Source organism: Pogona vitticeps, chromosome 1 (genome assembly GCF_051106095.1).
Source record: "Pogona vitticeps strain Pit_001003342236 chromosome 1, PviZW2.1, whole genome shotgun sequence".
In the NCBI taxonomy this organism is placed as follows: domain Eukaryota; kingdom Metazoa; phylum Chordata; class Lepidosauria; order Squamata; family Agamidae; genus Pogona; species Pogona vitticeps.
This window is the reverse complement of record NC_135783.1, coordinates 95,912,094-95,930,096: the sequence shown is the minus strand read 5'-3', so window position 1 is coordinate 95,930,096 and position 18,003 is coordinate 95,912,094. Positions and strand designations below refer to the sequence as shown.

The following is an 18,003-nucleotide window of genomic DNA, read 5'->3' as shown; positions in this document are numbered from 1 at the left end:
TCCGCACAACGAGGTGAGCTCCTGTTGCTTGTTGCAGCTCCTCTCAACCTAGCAGTTTGAAAGCATGATGCAAGTAAATGAATAGGTACCACTTAAGTGGGAAGGTGTAGCGGAACCGCCACGTCATGCCTGTCCATCATTGGAAGCTCAAGGGGAGGAGGCAATGAGAAGACAGGAGGGGGCGGAACAAAAAGGACAGTTAGACAGTTAGAGAGACCGTTAGAGAGGAGAGTTGGAGAAAAGAGGTTGCTGATAGGGAATTGAAGAGTTAGGCGATTGTATTGAAAGTTAAGAAAGAATGCTAGAGAGAATAGGGAAGAGTTTAAAAGTATAGAGAATATACATATAGACAAAGAATATTATAACAGCGAATAAAAACAAACAAACCCAATGTGAAAGCAAATGATATTTAATGAATAAGCCTAAGCATCTGTGGTTTACTCCTGTGATTTGCATCACATTTATAAAATCAATAAATCTGTTGAATTGGCAGCATGTATCTAAGATCTATTTGGTATTAAAGGAATAATACCTGGTGGCAGCGTGAAGTGAGGACATACATCCAGAGGGTAGACTTGTGTTTAAGGCAAAATAAACAAAGGACACGGGGTATATGTCACAGAAGGTAACAGCATTCCTTGTCTAGTCATGTCGCCCACATGACCACAAACTACAGACAAATGCCGACTCTTCAGCTTACAAACAGGGATGAACACCAGCTCCTAGAGTTGGACATGACAGGACTTACTGTAATTGTCAAGGGGAACCTCTACCTTTATCTACTGCAGGTAGTTGACTTATGCTGACTTGACCTCAGTTATGTTCTTTGTTCCAACCACCCTGATTTGGCAGCATTCTCTGGGACGGAGGGAATTATCTGTCAAGCTATTATCTCCTGAAGGGATTGGTCTTCCCTGGCAAGGGAAGGCTCTGCCTCTATTCCTTGTCCCTCTGGGAGGGGGCTGTCAGGTCTTCGAAGTCCTTCCTCTGTTCTGATTTCCTCCTGTTGAAGTACGTTGTCCTCATCACCATTCTCCCAAAAAGGCTCAGCCATGTAGTGCACGCTCCCGTCTTTCAGAGCAAATTTTCAGAAGACAAAGGAGCTCTACGGTCCACACATGGCTTAAGCAGGAACAGTCAGTTTTTCCTTTTTTAGAAATATAGAGACAAGTCAGATGAAATGTCTTTGGCTATTTTCTGAAATGGAATATCCACTCCAAGTAACAAGACAAGGACTCAGGAGCCCTGCCAACTCCATGCCAACTCAGCCATGGAAACTCAGTAGGGTGTGGACTTGGTAAAACCACTCCTTAAATATCTCACTGTTAGGGCTGCTATAGGAGTCAGTTCCAAACTGTTGGCACAAAGCATACAATTTTATGAAATACTAATATTTTACCTTTAATTTTATACTAAGATTGATCATTTGCAGAAGTGGCTTGTATTCTTATTGGAACAGCATCAGCAGTAACACTGACAAGTAACTAAAGTCAATAAACAGGATGCAAAATAAATAATTTCAAGTTAGCTTTTAACTAGAGTGGAGTTTGCAGCATTCAGAGAAACCACATAAGAAACAAAACCTTGAAGGACAAATTATGCACTGCATTTTTATTTGAGAAGCATCTCACCTAGAAACAAAGAATGTTTAACTTTAGTTGAGAAAAGTGCATATTTTTTCTTAACCTTGTAACTTAACCTTGCAACCCTATCTTTAGTTACAGCAGAATTATCAGTTCTTAATTACTAATTACTTTCTAATTAGTTATACCTCCAGATTGCATCTTTTACCTTTTTTATTTTTCTCCCCTCTGAGTCTATCTTTAAGTGAGATTCTTTCTCTGAAAGAATTACTATTACCAAATAAACATTTCTGCAGCTTTTAAGAAACCAAGTGAGCTACTGGCTATATTTCATTGTATTTTGATGGATCGTGCAGTTCAGCTAAATTTAATCTAGAATAAAAACAGCATCATGTTCCTGAAGGAAAAATTGTGGTTCTGTTTTATGGTTTTAAAATGTGTTTTGTGTTAATTTCTAGCACTTAAGCATTCAAGGATATTTATTCATTTATTTACAAAAACTTAAGTTCCTTTGAAGAGATTATGTTTATTCCCTTGTAAGGTATCAAAAATTAAGGCACAAAAAGTTTACATGATTTGTTTATAACTGCATTGCCAGAGTCAATTGAACAAAGGAGTCTTACTAGTTTACTCTAAATAAAAATCACGTGAAATATTTGCATTAAGTGCATTAGTTTGTGTTCACATAAAGAAAGTTGTGCATATTCAGATAGTTGCTGTACAGTGAGGTAGACAACGTCTACGTTATTGATATTGCTGCCCCACTGCGACCCACATTATCAAAATATGTTAAGAAACTGGAAAATTGCATTTAAACAAGCAACTGAATTTCAGTGATACCCTTGTTATAAAGGCTTAAATAAATGGTTATTGGCCGTAGGTTCTGCTGTTATTTAGGACCCTGCACATTGGTGTAGCCTCAGGAACTGGACAATTCTGATAAACAGTTACACAACAAAACATATGTCACCCCATGAATGTCATTAACAAATTGAAGGCAGTAAAGTATGTCAACTGCTAGAGGCCAAGCCTAGTTGGCTGAGTCGGCCCAATATACACACACATAGATATGCATTTACTTCATTAGAAGGGACAGCTATGAGTGTGCAGAAATATGTACAGAACACATGTTCCACTGAATATATGTGTGCGGGAGCTCGTATACATTGTACATCAGAGTGCTCTGGGTAGGAGTAAGGAACAGAAGAAAGAATTGCAGGTGAAATTACTTTTGGTTCTCACTGAATTAGTGTAGACAGGGCATATTATAATACTTATCCTTAATTCTAGCTGAGATTAGATACTCTGTGCCCCATTCCCCTTGTGTAAATTCCCACCAATAACACAGGTGAGCATTGCATTCAGTCTTGATTGACAAGATACTGAGGTAGTCTGCAAGGCTTCATCTCTATAGTATGTTCAACTCTAATACTTGTCACTGGTGGAGACAATTAATTTAAACCCATTGTTCAACTGCAGTGGGTTTACTTCAGATCTACTTTCAACCAGGAAAAAAAGTGGTAACCAAACATGCAAATTATTGGGCATGAAGAGGGAAAAACAAATGGGCATCAAAAGAAATATCTGAGGAGTGATTTGCATAAGCACTATGCAACTTTCACAAGGACTTGAAGTCTGATGTGTACTTAACTAGTGCTCGACTGTAGCACGTTTTAGGTGTAATGATCTTGGTTCAACAATTTAGTTGTCAGACTGAAAATGAACTTTTTACGGTCACAACTAGAACTGCAGTGAGAAACTAAGCCATATTTTCTGAATGCTGACATAACAGGGGACCCAAGTTTAAGAAAGAGAACGAAAGGAGAGAAGGAAACACTCAGCTTCTATGCAAGCTGCTAAACCATAGTTTACTAAACTGTTACAGTTGAGCTGAATCTATGTGCAGTTGGATCTGGATCATCAAGGCATGTGCAGACAAAGCTTAACATTAAACACAGAAACAAAGTCAAGCTTCTTAAAAATAAATCCTGGCATTTTCCAGGATGGCCTATACAGGTACATTCAGGGACTGAACTTTATTTTTTTCCCTTCAAAATTACACATGTGCTTATGTTACAAAGCAAGGCTGCAAATAGAAATAAAAGTGCTGGAAATAAAAAGACAAGTTTTCCCCAATTAACGCAAACTCAGTGGATTGATTTATGCAGCCCACTAAGATTATTAACATGTCAAGTATTTTAGTTGGGTCATGCCTATAACATCTCAATATAAATTGGAATTTAGGCAAAGTCAATACTGGCAGGTTAAGAAACTACCGTCTCAATGTAGAGTTAAATTAATAAAGCTGTTTCAAAAAAGTCAGCTACAATATAGCCAATCATCAGTGTTAAAGGCAAAGGTAAATGGATAATAAAAGAAATGAGACACCGATAGCATGAAAGAGCTCATATCATTCTTGATAAATACTTAAGAACCCAAATCAACAAATATTTTAGAAAGTCTGTCTCTCAATGTGATGTTCCCCTGATGACTGGTCTACAGTTAAAGCCTGCTGAGGTGGTTCGGAGACATGTGCAGTTTGGGACTGTACTTTGCTAATTTGAGGAGGTAATACTGTTTCTTGGCTGATGCGAAACTGATGGCTAGTTTCTTGTGCCACTTGCAGGTGCTGGGTTGGATGTGATGTCCCTGTTTCTATCTGAAGCACTTCGGCTGGACTTGGACTAGCATGGAGGTGTTCCAAAGCTTCTTTGGAAAGGGTGATGACGTGCATTTGCTCAGCCTGGGCAGGCTCCATCTGGCTGCTCACAATGTTGATGTTATCCGTCTGGTCTGTCAGTTCTGGCTGGGATGAAAGAAGCAAGTTCTGCAGCTGTTGTGGTGGCTGAGTGAGAAGGGTCAGACTGCCTGCATGATCTGCCATCACGTTTTGGGAACCATCAGCAGTGACAACACTGATCCCTTGGTTATGGCTGGGCACAAAATTTATATTGTGCACTGAATCGGTAACTAGCAGCTGGATCTCTTGCGCCCCAGAGGTAGAGAGCTGATAGTGCTGCAGCTGCACAATGTTCCTTATTTCCTCTGTACCGCTGCTGGTGGGAACGCTATTTGCTTCCTGTAGCTGTTTTTCTTTTATATGAATCTTTAAATGTGATTTCAAATTGTCTAAGCGTGAAAACTGCACACAGCACTCGGAACAAGAGAAGGGCTTTTTGCCAGTGTGTAAGATACAATGTCTCCTCTTGGCACTGGAATCAGAAAAGGATTTCCCACAAATGCTGCATGAATATGGCTTTTCTCCTCTGCAAGACAAGACATATTTGGGATTAATCAGATACATGAATACTTTTTAGGAGAATTTTAGGATACAGCTCTTTAAAAAAAAGGTAAATAGCACAGGCAAAAACTGCTTCACTGAAACTGGATGCCACATGGCTGCTTTTTCTGTATCACATTTTTACTGCAACTACTTTATATATTAGTTTTAACTCAGTGTTGGCCAATTTTTTACCAATGTAGTATAAGAGTGTCATTTCAGCACATGCAGCAGTTTTGTCTCTGTTCCATGGAGCTAGGAATTGGCAAGTGGGCAGAAACACAGCAAGGGCTAATTAGCACTCTTGTTTACATCCAGGTATGCCAAAAATCCCCAAGACCCATGTCTGTCCATATTCACACACATTCTGCTAAAATGAGAAGCATACATAAATGTTAAAGGAGTACCATAAAGGAGATCTATACCTGTATATACCGGCATAACAAGTTAAACGTATTAAATTGGTCATAACTGAACGGAGGTGGTACGTACTGACAGAAACAGCTAAGTCAGCACAGGGCAATCTCCTCTCCCCACCGCGGTTCCCAGTGCCACTCCAAAATCTGCTCCTGAGACTCTGGGAAAATCCGAGGATATGGTTTGGTGATGGAGCCAAAGAATATGGGCAAAGGGGAAAATGTTCTGCTACTCTCCTCCAATAATACTGGTTCTTGGTCGTTGACTCTGCTGTTATTTAGGAGCCTGCACATAGCCTTAGGAACTGGAGAGTTCTGAAGATAGTAAGATAGTTATACAACAAAATATACTATGTTTCCCCGAAAAATTATATTAATCTTTGCTCCAAAAAAATGCAGTAGGGCTTATTTTCAGGGGATGTTTTTTTTTCATGTGCAACAATCTACATTTATTCAGATACAGTCATGTCATCTTCTGCTTGCGGCACAATGGTGGAGGATGGGGTTTTACTTAACTAGGGCTTATTTTTGGGGTAGGGCTTATATTGCGAGCATCCTGAAAAATCATACTAGGACTTATTTTCAGGTTAGGTCTTATTTTCGGGGAAACAGGGTATGTCACCCGATGAATGTCATGAACAGTCTGAAGGCAGTAAAGTGTGTCGACTGCTAGAGGCCAAGCCTGGTTGGCTGACTACGCCTGGGTTCCCCAAGGCTGTCCCAAAAATGACTCTGAAACACAGAATCATAGAATAAATGAGTTGGAAGGGGCCTATAAGGCCACCAAGTCCAGCCTTTTGGCCTTTCCCTTCTTGAGCCCAGCTGGAAAACCAGAAAGAAAAGCATTACCACAGCACAAGAGCACAAAGAAAAACTCCATTCCTTGTTTCTGTGCATTAATCAAGGTTCTTTCTCCATCTTTAGCTTCCCAGTCTTCTAAGACTGGGCTTACAAATGCTTTATGAGTGGCCAAGTCGTTATGCTGTTATGCTGATCTTTATTTTGCCTCACACAATACAACTCTCTGAGTTCCTTTTGATGAGAACAGAACAAATAAACTGTTGAACAGCCCCAATTCAGATAATCCTTGAAACTTAATAGCTGTGATACCAAGTGTTATTTTTTTCCTCAGAAACCTCTTCCAAGAAGGTAAGTAACACCTTCTCTAGGCACTGTTACATCTAAAGTGGGAGAGAACGTGCAGTGTCACTGAAGGGATTACTTAACTCATACATCTTCTGACCATATGATGATTAATGTGACTGCACTTTGGAAACAGTCTGTGAGAAAGGCAATTGTACAATTTGTGCTGACTGAGTCAGGCTGCAGCCTGTAACTGTGTTTAAAAGAATAGCATACCTGTGGATTCTGATGTGAGTCTGAAGAGAGCTTTTTGCCGTGAAAGACTTGCCACAGATTTCACAAGTAAATGGCCTTTCACCTGCCAAAAAACATTCATTATTACAACAGCATGCAACAATAACCCTAGCATATAAGGAGAAAATATAACTATTTAAAACTGTAGACATTTGATTAGTCTCTTGCTAATGAAACAACAGTGGCTTCATCCCAGATTTTGCCTTGTGCTCAGAGTGGGCACCTTGACGTATGGCAGCAATTTACAAACATATTAGGACACATACTTTTGTAGAACTGATACTATAGTTACAGACAGAAAACAGGAGGGGCCAACCAAAGCAATATGAAAGGGGGACTTCTTTATGACTGAGAGGATCACTGTTAGAGTTTCAGAGATCAATGCAAATGACAGTCATGTTACCTGTATGTGTTCTTAAATGTTTCTTCAACTGAGCTGCATCCATGAATTTGCGATGGCACAGGATACATTCTGGCAATGAATGGCCTTTATACAAAAAGCAGAAGTATATCTTTATTTTATTTTAAATCTGTATCTTGCCCATGAGCCCAAAAAAGAGTATCCAAACAGATCATCAAAGTTAAAGCATAAAGACACATGTTTAATCCTCATCCAGGTAGTACTCACAGCAAGTGACTTCTGGGGTATTTTTTGACCCCATGGACTTTCAGTTTTATTGCCGGGTATGAAAATACTCCATGTCCACTGGAGTTTTTGCAAGTGTACAACCAGTGGTATTCCATAATACTTAAAACAACCAGATCTAGAAAACACACATCTACATGAACAGCAAACTTTGTTTTGAGCAGCTGACAGTTTTATACTGGTAAAAAGTGTAAAGCAATGCATTTTTGTGCCTTAAAAATATTACTACTGTTATTTGCCAGTAGTAGTTTTCAGTACTGTTCATTTCCCAGTAGTAGTATCCCAGAAGGGGTAGTTTTCATCTGACCACACACAACAAAACACTGTTCCAATGCATTATACTTTGGGGGATTAAAAAGTGACCAAAACCCCCCCCACAAATACACTGTACTTTGTTGAGGACCGTTCATCCCCACCTGTTATTCTATTTGTGAAAATAAAACGAAAAACCTACAGGTGGCAATGAAACTGTCTATAACTTTTCACATCACAATGTCATGAAATGACAACTTCATTGGTCATTTTATATGTGACTTCTGCAACAAAACATGACTCCGGGGTTGAATGAGGGTTAACATATTTGAAACCAAATTGATATCATAATAAGAAGCCTAAAGTGTTTAACAGATTTCATTGCCTTACATAGGACAACAGTTTGTTTTTCATCTACAACTCATTAATACACCAGCTCATTAATACACCAATCATTCTTTTTGGCTTTCTCACAAATTTGAATTTAGACAAATTTTTCCAACAAAGAGTTCATCGTTTTAATCATTAGCAACAGCAAACACTCAGTTGGACAACGTGAGATCATAATTCACACACAGCTCTGTAGATCACAAGGATAATATTTGCCCTTCCCAATTACAGTGGTGCCTCGCTTAACGGGCACTTTGTTTAGCGACGAAACCACATTGCAACGAACTTTTTGTGATCGCAAAAGCGATTGCAAAACAATGTTCCCTATGGGGGAATTTCGCTTTGCGATGATTGGTTCCCTGCTTCGGGAACCGATCATCGCAAAGCAATGATTTTTTAACAGCTGATCGGCAGTTTCAAAATGGCCGCCCGCTGTTTTCTGGGACGGATTCCTCGCTGCACAGGCAGCGAAAAGGGCCGCGCTATGGAGGATCTTTGCTGAACGGTGAGTTCCAAGCATTTCTATGGGCTTTTAAAAATCATATTGCGACATTTTCGTTCTACAGTGATTTCACTGGAACGAATTAACGTCGCAATGCGAGGCACCACTGTATTCTCAACTCACTGACACTGCACAAGTAAAGACATGAGAGAACAGATTTGTATATGATGTGAAGATGCCAAAAACAAACAAACAAACATAAAAACCCAGTATGTAAAACAATGTAATGCCGTTTTCCCTATTTTGACCTGGACTGGTGGTAAGGGCTGTTCAAAGGTATGGATGGAACTTTTTTCCTTCCTCAGAGATGCTTGGGCACTGAATATTGGAACATTACCATAATTGTATAGTTCACATAGAAAAATAAAATTCATTTTGTCTGTATCAAAGGAGAGTGCATCATTTGTATTTGTTGTTTATACACTTACAGCATATATTAAACCTCTGTTCCAGACCAGCCTCCTTAGTTGAATTTTCAAAATAAAAATCTCAACAGCATGCAGTCTTTCATATAAGTTCATATGGAGCTAATATATAAATATTTTCTTGTACCTTGAAACATTTTCATGTACATATCTCTTCTTGAGTTCAGTAAACATTCCAAAGTATATATAAATATTCATATAAATTTTCTGGATTGCAAAATAAATCATTATGAATAAATTGACAGCTATAGTTAGAAAAATACAAAAATCTCCCAATGTTGCAACAACGTAGCATATTTCTTAAATCCATTATACCTGTGTGAACTCTGTAATGACTTTTAAGTTGCCTCTTCTGGCTGAAGTATTTTCCACACTGATCACAGGTAAAAGCTTTCTGACCTGACAGAAAATAAAAGGTTTCAGAAAACAGTGCAAGGAAACACGAAAGATATTACTTTATAACTTAAAATAGGTTCATGAGTCATACTGAGAAATGAGTCATACTGAGAAATATGACAAATGTTAAGCAGAATTAGATTTTGATGGCATAAGATTCAAGGTACAAGGCTGTGCGTGTTTACTGGAAAATGAATTCCACAAAGATCTTGGAAGCTGACTCCTATGTATTGGTACACAGTTATTCAACCTTTAGTGAGTAATTAGCATGGAATTTACTCTGTAAGATGCAGAGATCAGGACTTTACCTGTATGCAGGCTCATGTGTTCTAGGAGAGAATGCTTTGTCGTTAAAGCCTTACTGCAAACAGTACAGGTATATGGCCGTTCTCCAGTATGCATTCGTTCATGGACCTGGAGAGAGTGTTTCTGGGAAAAGCCTTTGCCACATTCACTGCACTTAAATGGTCGCTCCCCTAGAAACAAGGTACAAGTTCTGTGAAATAGCCAGAAATTTCAAGTGGGCAGAAAAATGTTTCAAATCATATAATTTGAAATAGAAACACCAACCTTTCTATAAAAAACTGCTAAGAAAAGTAAGAGAAACAAAGACAATAAACATAGTGATAATAATTCTAAGAAATCAAAACACCAAAATACTTTGCATATTCTGAATCCTGCTAAACATTCTATAATTAATATAGCTCAGTATTGGAACCACCATATTAACAATGGATGCCTAAGGCCAAAAAAAGTCATTTCTCTAAAGCCACCTTTCCAAATGTGGCTGAGGATTTCCTGGTTTATAGCACACAGCTATATAATTATTTGGCAAGTAGGTTCTAGAAAAGCAGGCTGGATAATTCAGTTGCGTGGGTATGGCTGGGAGTTTGATTCCCCACTGTGCCTCCTGGGAAAAGAGCCCAACTGTGTGGGAATGAGCAAGTCACACAATCCCAGGGGTGTGCCAGAAGAAGGGAATAGTAAACCACTTCTGCATATTCTCTACCTAGAAAATCCTGGACAGGGTTGCTGTAATATGGAATCAACTTGATGGCACACTATTATTATTAATTACCGTATTTTTCACACCATAAGACGCACTTTCCCCCCACAAAACAGGGGGGTGGAAAGTCTGTGCGTCTTATGGAGTGAAGAAAACAGATTATATTTTCCTGTTTTCTTCTCCTAAAAAATTGGTGCGTCTTATGGAAAGGTGTGTCTTATGGAGCGAAAAATACGGTATTTATTTATTTATTTATTTATTTATTTATTTATTTATTTATATTTATATTTATATTTATATTATTATTATTATTATTATTATTATTATTATTATTATTATTATTATAGTTCTAAAGTACAAGATTATTATATAAAATCAAACTGTGTTTAGACAGATGTACTGTGGCCAACATTCCCTCTCATTTTCTGCCGAGGCTGGGTCTGGGCCCTGCCCCATGTGTGAGGGGTCCTGACTGCCACCAGAATCAAGATGACAACACTGTCTGAGAGTGCATGACATTGATGCAGCGCTGCACTGTCACACATTAACGCAGCTTAGAGGGAACACTGATTTTAACTTATGCAACTATCTCATGTAACTGTAAATCTCCAGAAACATATTTCTGAATGCAGACTTTATAGATCCAAGGGTCACTTTTCATGCAGATGTTCATTGGTATAAAATGGCCTGTGATATCACCTTGGCTCACTTGGTTTCTTTAAAGAAAAACCTATACAGCAGGACCACAGTATTCATGAGGGATCAGTTCCAAGTGCTCCCCCACAGATGATGAAAAGTTGAGCATAGCAAACCCCATATATATAGCATTGTTTCTGGTACTCTTTTGTGGCCAGTTCTGGTAATATGCCCTTGAAATGCATATTTATTGGGGTGGGTGAGTTATTTAATATTTTCAGGCAGCGGATAAGTGAAACCATGGTACTGATCTCACAGATACAGCAATCCTGTTGTATACAATTACTTGCTACCATGAAAAATGCATGTACATTTTGTTTACAATTAAGTTTTAAAGACCTGCAAAAATTTTTGAAACATACTATGAATTGCAAAAGGAGATTTCAATTTCTATTAATCAAATTAACATTAACTTTCAATTTCAATTTAATTTTCAATTGTAAAATGTACAATTGGATATTTTTGTTTAAATTGGATGTATTTCATTAATTTGATAAAAAAATTAATTATTTCATTTACTCTGTAATTTTATTCATTTTATTACATGTATGCAATTTATTTTACATAAATCTTCCTCTGTAATCACAAAGTAAGAATTATATTTTAAAAATCAGCTAAAATATTGCAAGAAAAAAAGTGTCACAGTCAGAAAACAAGTTGCACATACTATTTTACTACAGGATTTAATTAAATAAAATAATCTTCAGGAGACTTACCTGTGTGACTTCTTCGATGAATAGCTAAAAAATGATTATATTTAAATAGCTTCCCACAGTCTTTGCACTGAACTGAGCCAGTACGTTTTCTTCTCCCATCAGTCCTCTTTTTCAGTCCACTATCCTCTTCATCACCAGTAAGTTTATAATCTCTTAGTTTGATAGACCGTCGTATCCTACGCTTGCTGTAACGACTCTGGTTAGTCTGTGTACTCTGGCATTGAGGATCACAGTTCTCATCCTTCTCAGTGGAAACACTCCCCACGGCATCAGAACTACAAATGTCCTCTGCTTCTCCCGCTTCTCTGTTTACTGGAATCAGCTCATTGGAATTTCTATCTTCCACCACAGCATCATTCTTCATAAAATTTTGCTTATTTTGAACAGAATTATTTTCTCTTAGCTGCACATCTTCAGCAGAAGACATCCCCAGTTTTTCTTCCTGGATGTTCTTAACTTTTCTTGGTCTTCCACGTTTTCGCTTTGGTGGATCTTCACTTTTTTGGTTGTTTAACAATGGAGCCATTGTGGTTCCATCATCAGGAATGGTAGATAATGTACTGTTCAAACTACAGTTCTTCTGCTGATCAGTGTATGCTTTTACTAAGTCATTCACTTTGAGAAGTTGAGCAGTAGCTAAAATTTGCTCTGCATTTTTTTCACTCACTTGCAGATAACCTGTGTAGATAAATTCCAGGAGTGCACCAAAAGCCTCTGCCACCATGCCTTCCAGCATGTAGATTGACTGGCCAATCTCTCCCTCATCACCGAACATCATTGAAAAATACTCACTGCTGGCAGCAAGCAAAGCTTTGTGTGCTCTGAAATGAACATTTTCTACAATTAAAGTGATATCACACAAAAAATCCTTTTTCCTCTGCTCTTCAAAGTTGGTAAGAATAGTATCTCTGTGAACTTTTGAATGGATGATTATAAGCTTCTCAGAAGCATCAGGTACCACTTCATCCATTTTTGCTGGAAAAAAAGAACAGAAGAGGTAGAAACACACAGGCTGCAATTCAAACAGATGCTGTATAAATTTCGCCATGTACATTGGGCATCAGTGTTCCTCCAGGGAACTACCCCAACCTTTAGAAATTGGTGGGAATTTTTAAAGCATGCAGCTATTCAGGGGAAGAAAGGAATTAAATCCCCTGTTTTTATCTACTCAGTGAATTTTCTAATAGTTTCTTTTCTAACAGTTTCTGTGCAATAACAAAAGTCTGAAAAGGTTAGAAATTGACATATTGTGTAGGTAACATTATTTATTTCATTATTCTAAAAAGAGAACCTGTTCCAGTTGGAAAGGTTCACCCTTTAACAGTTAATGGATTAATATTTATGGCAATTTCTCACTTATGAAATAAAAGTAAAGGAAAACTTAAATCACTAAGGGTGCATAAATGAATCAATTCCTTTCCCTCTGATAAACTGGACATTTCTCAAATGAAACAAGATGTTCATTCAGTTGCCACACTTTAAAGCAGGGGTCTCAAACTCAGTTTACCTGGGGGCCGCTGGAGGCAGAGTCTGGATGAGGCTGAGCCACATCAGATTTTCCGCCAAGCGGAGCAAGAGCCCGAGGAAGCCACCCAGGAATTTCCTTAGCTTAGCTGGGGCTCCAAGGAGGAAGAGGAAGAGAAGCGCACGAGCCCTCGTCGCTGGCCATGTACCCCTCCGGCTTCTTCCTCACTACCAGCAGCAGGAGCAGCAGGATGAAGAAGCGGAGAAGGGAGGGAGCGCTGGCGACCATCTAGCAGGGGGGAGGAGGGCATGACATAACGTTTAAAAAAACCCTCACAGAATTCACCTTGCCAAAGGAGAAAAGCCCCCATCGGTACCCGCAGAATTAAACAGAACAGGGCAGGCCCCCCACAGGTGCACGCACACAAACACAAAGAGTTTTGGCAACCTTCCTCTGAGCCCCCCTCAAAAAAAAAGGCACACTCAGCAGCAGCAGTTACCCCCACCATGACAGGGGAGCAAACTTTGCGAGATGAGCCCAGGCAGCCTCCAGAGCCGAGGCGGCTGAAGCAGGATGAAAAGGAGGAGGAGGAAGCACTGCTGGGTGCCAAGGCGGCCGCTGGCCAGGCTGGTGCTGGGGGTGCCAAGAGAGAAAGAGAGCCAGAAAGCCACTTCCCTGGAATAGGTGACGGCAGCTGCTGTTGGCAGCTTGGAAGTGCTCTTCGAGGACAAGCCGGGAGCGAATGCTCGGCAGCAGCTCGGGTGCTCCGGGGGAAAGGGCCAGCAGCATACCTCACTTGCCAGCTCTCTCCCAAGACAGCACCTCTTGCACCCTCCATCCAGGCAGGCTGCAGTTCTGGATGGAGGGTACAAGAGGTGCTGTCTTGGGAGAGAGCCGGCAAGTGAGGCAAGGCTTTTTAAAAATTCTTGACAGCAGAGGACGTGTGGGTATTTCGGGGGGGGGCAGGCAAGGTGGGGGCCACAAACTATCATCTGGCGGGCTGCAAATGGCCCCTGGGCCGCATGTTTGAGACCCCTGCTTTAAAGTATAAATACAATAATTACCAAGGAAACTGTCCAGATTGGCCAAATACTGCATAATTTCCAATGGAGGACTACGATATTCATCAATCACATTATAAAAATCACCTTTCAAGATCCACCCAAGTCAATGTCTTTATTAGGAGGCAGTCAGAAACACACAAGTAGAGCATAATGGTGAAACAATCTCATTTTCCCCCCAGCATCTATATCTGTAAATGGAGCCTTAATTTTGATGTTAGAGCTGATAGCTATTGACTCATCTGTCTTCTGTAAATTTGCCTGTACCTTGAATACACAACTTTCTGGCATTCAAAATAAGAAATTCTTATCTCGCAAAATATGTTTTTGTGACATTAACACCATTGGTATTATATGTGAGAATATGAACAATGTAAGCAGTAATGTAAACCTGTGAGGTATGACAGTTTGCTATGAAAAACACAGCAAATGATACGTATATGGCATAGCAAGGCCCAACTTTATACTATGGTGTGTAATTTACTTGGAATATATATTGAAACATCCACTATCATTCAAGAGAACTGGTCTTAATAAATTATTCTTCAGACCACTACAGACCTATAATCTTAGTGAAAGCCAGATTGTTTTCTTTCCCAGCATTTTGACAGATTTAGAATACAGCAAACTTTATTCTACCAACATGAATTTGACCCAACTCCAGGAGGCAGTGGAAGACAGGAGGCCCTGGCATGCTCTGGTCCATGGGGTCACAAAGAGTCGGCCACGACTTAACGACTAAACAACAAACTTTATTCAGATGCTGTCCATCCCACAGTGAGGTGCCTTTCATCTCCAGTTATTTGTATGTATCATCACTGGGGAAATGAAGATTATTTTTTTCCTGACAGAGTTGCATACACTCAGAATGAACCACTTGATGTTACAGCATGATATTCTAGCATGAAGAAGCCAGAATACAGTATGTTATAGCTCCTTCAGATAATTAATGTCAGTTGGGAATTCCATGTCAGACTTCACAAGTTAGGGCAGTTTTTATTCTACCATTTTGTTAGTGATTGAAAAGTTAAAAACAAAATTCTTTCCTAGAATGAGAAATTTCCCAGACTTTTAAAAAAGTTTATTGTTAGTAAAATCTTGATGTTGATGCCATGTACAACTTATAGAAATCTTAATACAGCTTTCATGAGAAGTTTATGTGGAAACCCTGTGAGTTTCCACAGCCAAACAGGGATTCAAACCCAGGTCTCCTGAGCCCGAATCCCACACTCTGTCCATTATGGCACACTTGACTGTCAGTAAAAACATTGACGGGAGCAATCACAAAACAGGCAAAAGGAAGGCATTAGCAAGTCAGTCTCTAACATTCATCCTCATCTAATCAGACTCATTTGCAATTTGGGTCCTTTCGAGGAGAAAGGTAGGGTAAAAATATTTTAGATAACTTTAAATAAAAGAAAAAAAGTTCAGAGTCAGAAAATTAGGGGGAAGTAAATAAAGAATTAAGAAGAAAGAGCATGGAAAGAGGAAATATGTGAGGAGGCGGAAAAGGCCAACGTCGCCAGCTCCTCCTCCCCTCCTTCTCTCCCCCTTGGGTCGGGTGGCTGTGCCATGAAGGGCTGCGAACCAAGCAGAAATTCAACAGGTGACCCTTCCCATATCACTGCATCTCAGGTAGACACCAGTGACCCGAGGCTTTTCCTGCGCGACCTCTGCTTCCTGATCAGCTTCTGAAGCCAGTCTTGGGCCAGGCGCCCATCCCTGAGCAGAGGCTGTCAGGCGGGGGGCAAGGCAAACGGAGACACCCCCCTCCCCCGCCCGGGAAGGAGCTGGGAGACCAGAGGAGCCTCTTTGCCGTTCCTTCGGCCCTCTTCTCCTGACAGAGTTCAGCGAAGGGGAAAGAAGGGCCTTCCTTGTGGGGGGGGCACAGAGCTCTCCTTTAGGTTGGGGGCGGGAAGGGAAAGGATCCTTACCTCACGTAAGGAACGTCCCGTCCCGAAGCCCAGAGGGTTTGAGGCCATTCAATGCGCAGCCCGAAAACAACAGCCGCGCACGCCGGACGTGACGTCACAAGGATGAGGAAGTGGATCAAAAAAAGGGGACGACGCGGAAGTGGGCGGGACGCGATGGGAAGCCGTCTATTGTTGGGGAATGCCGGGCATAAGAAAGAGGGGCGGGGAAGACCGGCACGGTCCGATCTCCTCAGGGCTGAACACCTTTGCTCGGGTTCTTACCGGGGGTAGGCCCCTGCCTGGCTCACATCCTCGGTGGGGACAGCCCTTGGGAGATCCCTGGGCCTGCTGGTGGGAAGGTTCCTGGGCCTGGGTCACCATTCTTCCCCGGGGCTGAAGGGGGCAGAGGGCCCCGTGCTCGCTTGCCGCAACCCGCAGGTTCTTTGGCGGTTGCAAGGCCGCGCCTTCCGTTGACGGCTTTGCTTTGCCACCAGGAAAGGCACGGCGGCTAAGGAGGGTGGAAACGGCCGAGAACAAAAGGGCCGGAGGGACTTTTTGGACCCCAAGCGAGCGATGTCTTACCAATCAAGCGCATTGAAGCAGATGGTTTCCCTTCTTCTCGCTCTGGTGTGCTTTGCCCGCAGTGGAATAATGCGTGCAACCTAAACCCCGGTCTAGCCCTCTGTAGAGGAGCCCCGGCGAACAGTATGAGCGACACCTCAGTTTCACAGGTGGTAGCTCTGCAGCTCTTTCTCAAATCGGTCCTTTCCCACAAGCGCTGGCAAGCCAAGAGGATTTGCTTCCTCCACCCTGTCACCCATAGGTCTGCGGCAGACATTCAGAGCTCCCAAGAATGGATACCAGAGTTTCATAGTTCAGTGTCTGTTTTGTAGCATTTTACCTCTAGGAAGGCTGGGAGTCATGCCCAGACTTATCGGGAGGACCGTAGACAACTAGCCAATGCTCAACCAGCATGCTCCGCCCCCGTTTTGGAAAGTTGAGCCACAAAACATGGTCTAATTTTCAGCTGCTTGCCATTCCTAGAATATCTCCACTGGAGATTATGTGGATGTAGCGTTCACCCTTATGTTAAGTAGTCAAGCATATTCATGTTGCAGGCTAATATTGATAAGAGGCGGACCTGAGAGATATGTAATAAAGAGTCAGAGTCAGAGGAGAGATCACAGTGGAGAGATAGAGTGTGGTACAGTATTTGGGACATCTGAGGTGTGATTAGAGTGAAGAGTGAATGAGAACTGTGATAACCAATAGAAGGTTGAGACTGATGATAAACTTGTAGAAGTTACTTGTGATTAATAATCAAACATCTGTAATCAATAAACAAGTTTTATTTAAAAGACAATGAAGTTTGGACCTTCATCTTCATTCTTCCATAAGTAATGTTGATTTAGTGATCAGCTGGTGGCAGTTAGTATAAATGCATTTTATATGTTTTTTAACTTGTTTTAACTGATGTCAGCCGCCCCGAATAGACGTTGTCTAGAGGGGCGGGCTAAAAATCGAATAAATAAATAAAATAAGACCCTCAAGAAGGCTGACTGCCGAAGAATTGATGCTTTTGAATTGTGATGCTGGAGGAGACTCTTGAGAGTCCCCTGGACTGCAAGGAGAACAAACCTATCCATTCTGAAGGAAGTAAACCCTGAGTGCTCACTGGAAGGACAGATCCTGAAGTTGAGGCTCCAATACTTTGGCCATCTCATGAGAAGAGGAGACTCCCTAGAAAAGATCCTGATGTTGGGAAAGTGTGAAGGCAAGAGAAGGGGATCACAGAGGATGAGAGGATTGGACAGTGTTATTGAAGCTACCAACATGAATTTGACCCAACTCTGGGAGGCAGTGGAAGACTGGAAGGCCT

General features: G+C 40.9%; 1 protein-coding gene across 3 annotated transcripts; it reads right to left on the bottom strand.

Annotated features, from left to right (window-relative positions):
* Positions 1-1,584: 1,584 nt before the first annotated feature.
* Positions 1,585-17,274, bottom strand: ZBTB24 (zinc finger and BTB domain containing 24). Of its 3 annotated transcripts, none has more exons than XM_072997983.2 (7): positions 16,707-17,274; positions 11,686-12,660; positions 9,576-9,743; positions 9,187-9,270; positions 7,060-7,143; positions 6,639-6,720; positions 1,585-4,849 (listed from the first exon to the last, which is right to left on the bottom strand). In XM_072997983.2, exons 1-7 carry the CDS (start codon positions 16,960-16,962, stop codon positions 4,036-4,038), a joined length of 2,463 nt encoding a protein of 820 aa, XP_072854084.2. In that variant the 5' UTR covers positions 16,963-17,274; the 3' UTR covers positions 1,585-4,035. The 3 variants fall into 3 exon arrangements, with proteins under 3 accessions (XP_072854084.2, XP_020657004.3, XP_072854095.2); XM_020801345.3 differs by lacking the exon at positions 16,707-17,274 and adding an exon at positions 16,146-16,263; XM_072997994.2 differs by lacking the exon at positions 16,707-17,274 and adding an exon at positions 13,193-13,433.
* Between the last annotated feature and the right edge of the window lie 729 nt (positions 17,275-18,003).

Coding starts and splice junctions, on each gene's coding strand:
- ZBTB24 (XM_072997983.2), bottom strand. CDS start 16,962: ATGTCTGCCGCAGACCTATGGGTGACAGGGTGGAGGAAGCAAATCCTC. Junction 12,661..16,706: donor TGCTTCAATGCGCTTGATTG/GTAAGACATCGC, acceptor CTTTTTTTCCAG/CAAAAATGGATGAAGTGGTA. Junction 9,271..9,575: donor ACACATGAGCCTGCATACAG/GTAAAGTCCTGA, acceptor ATTTTCTGTCAG/GTCAGAAAGCTTTTACCTGT.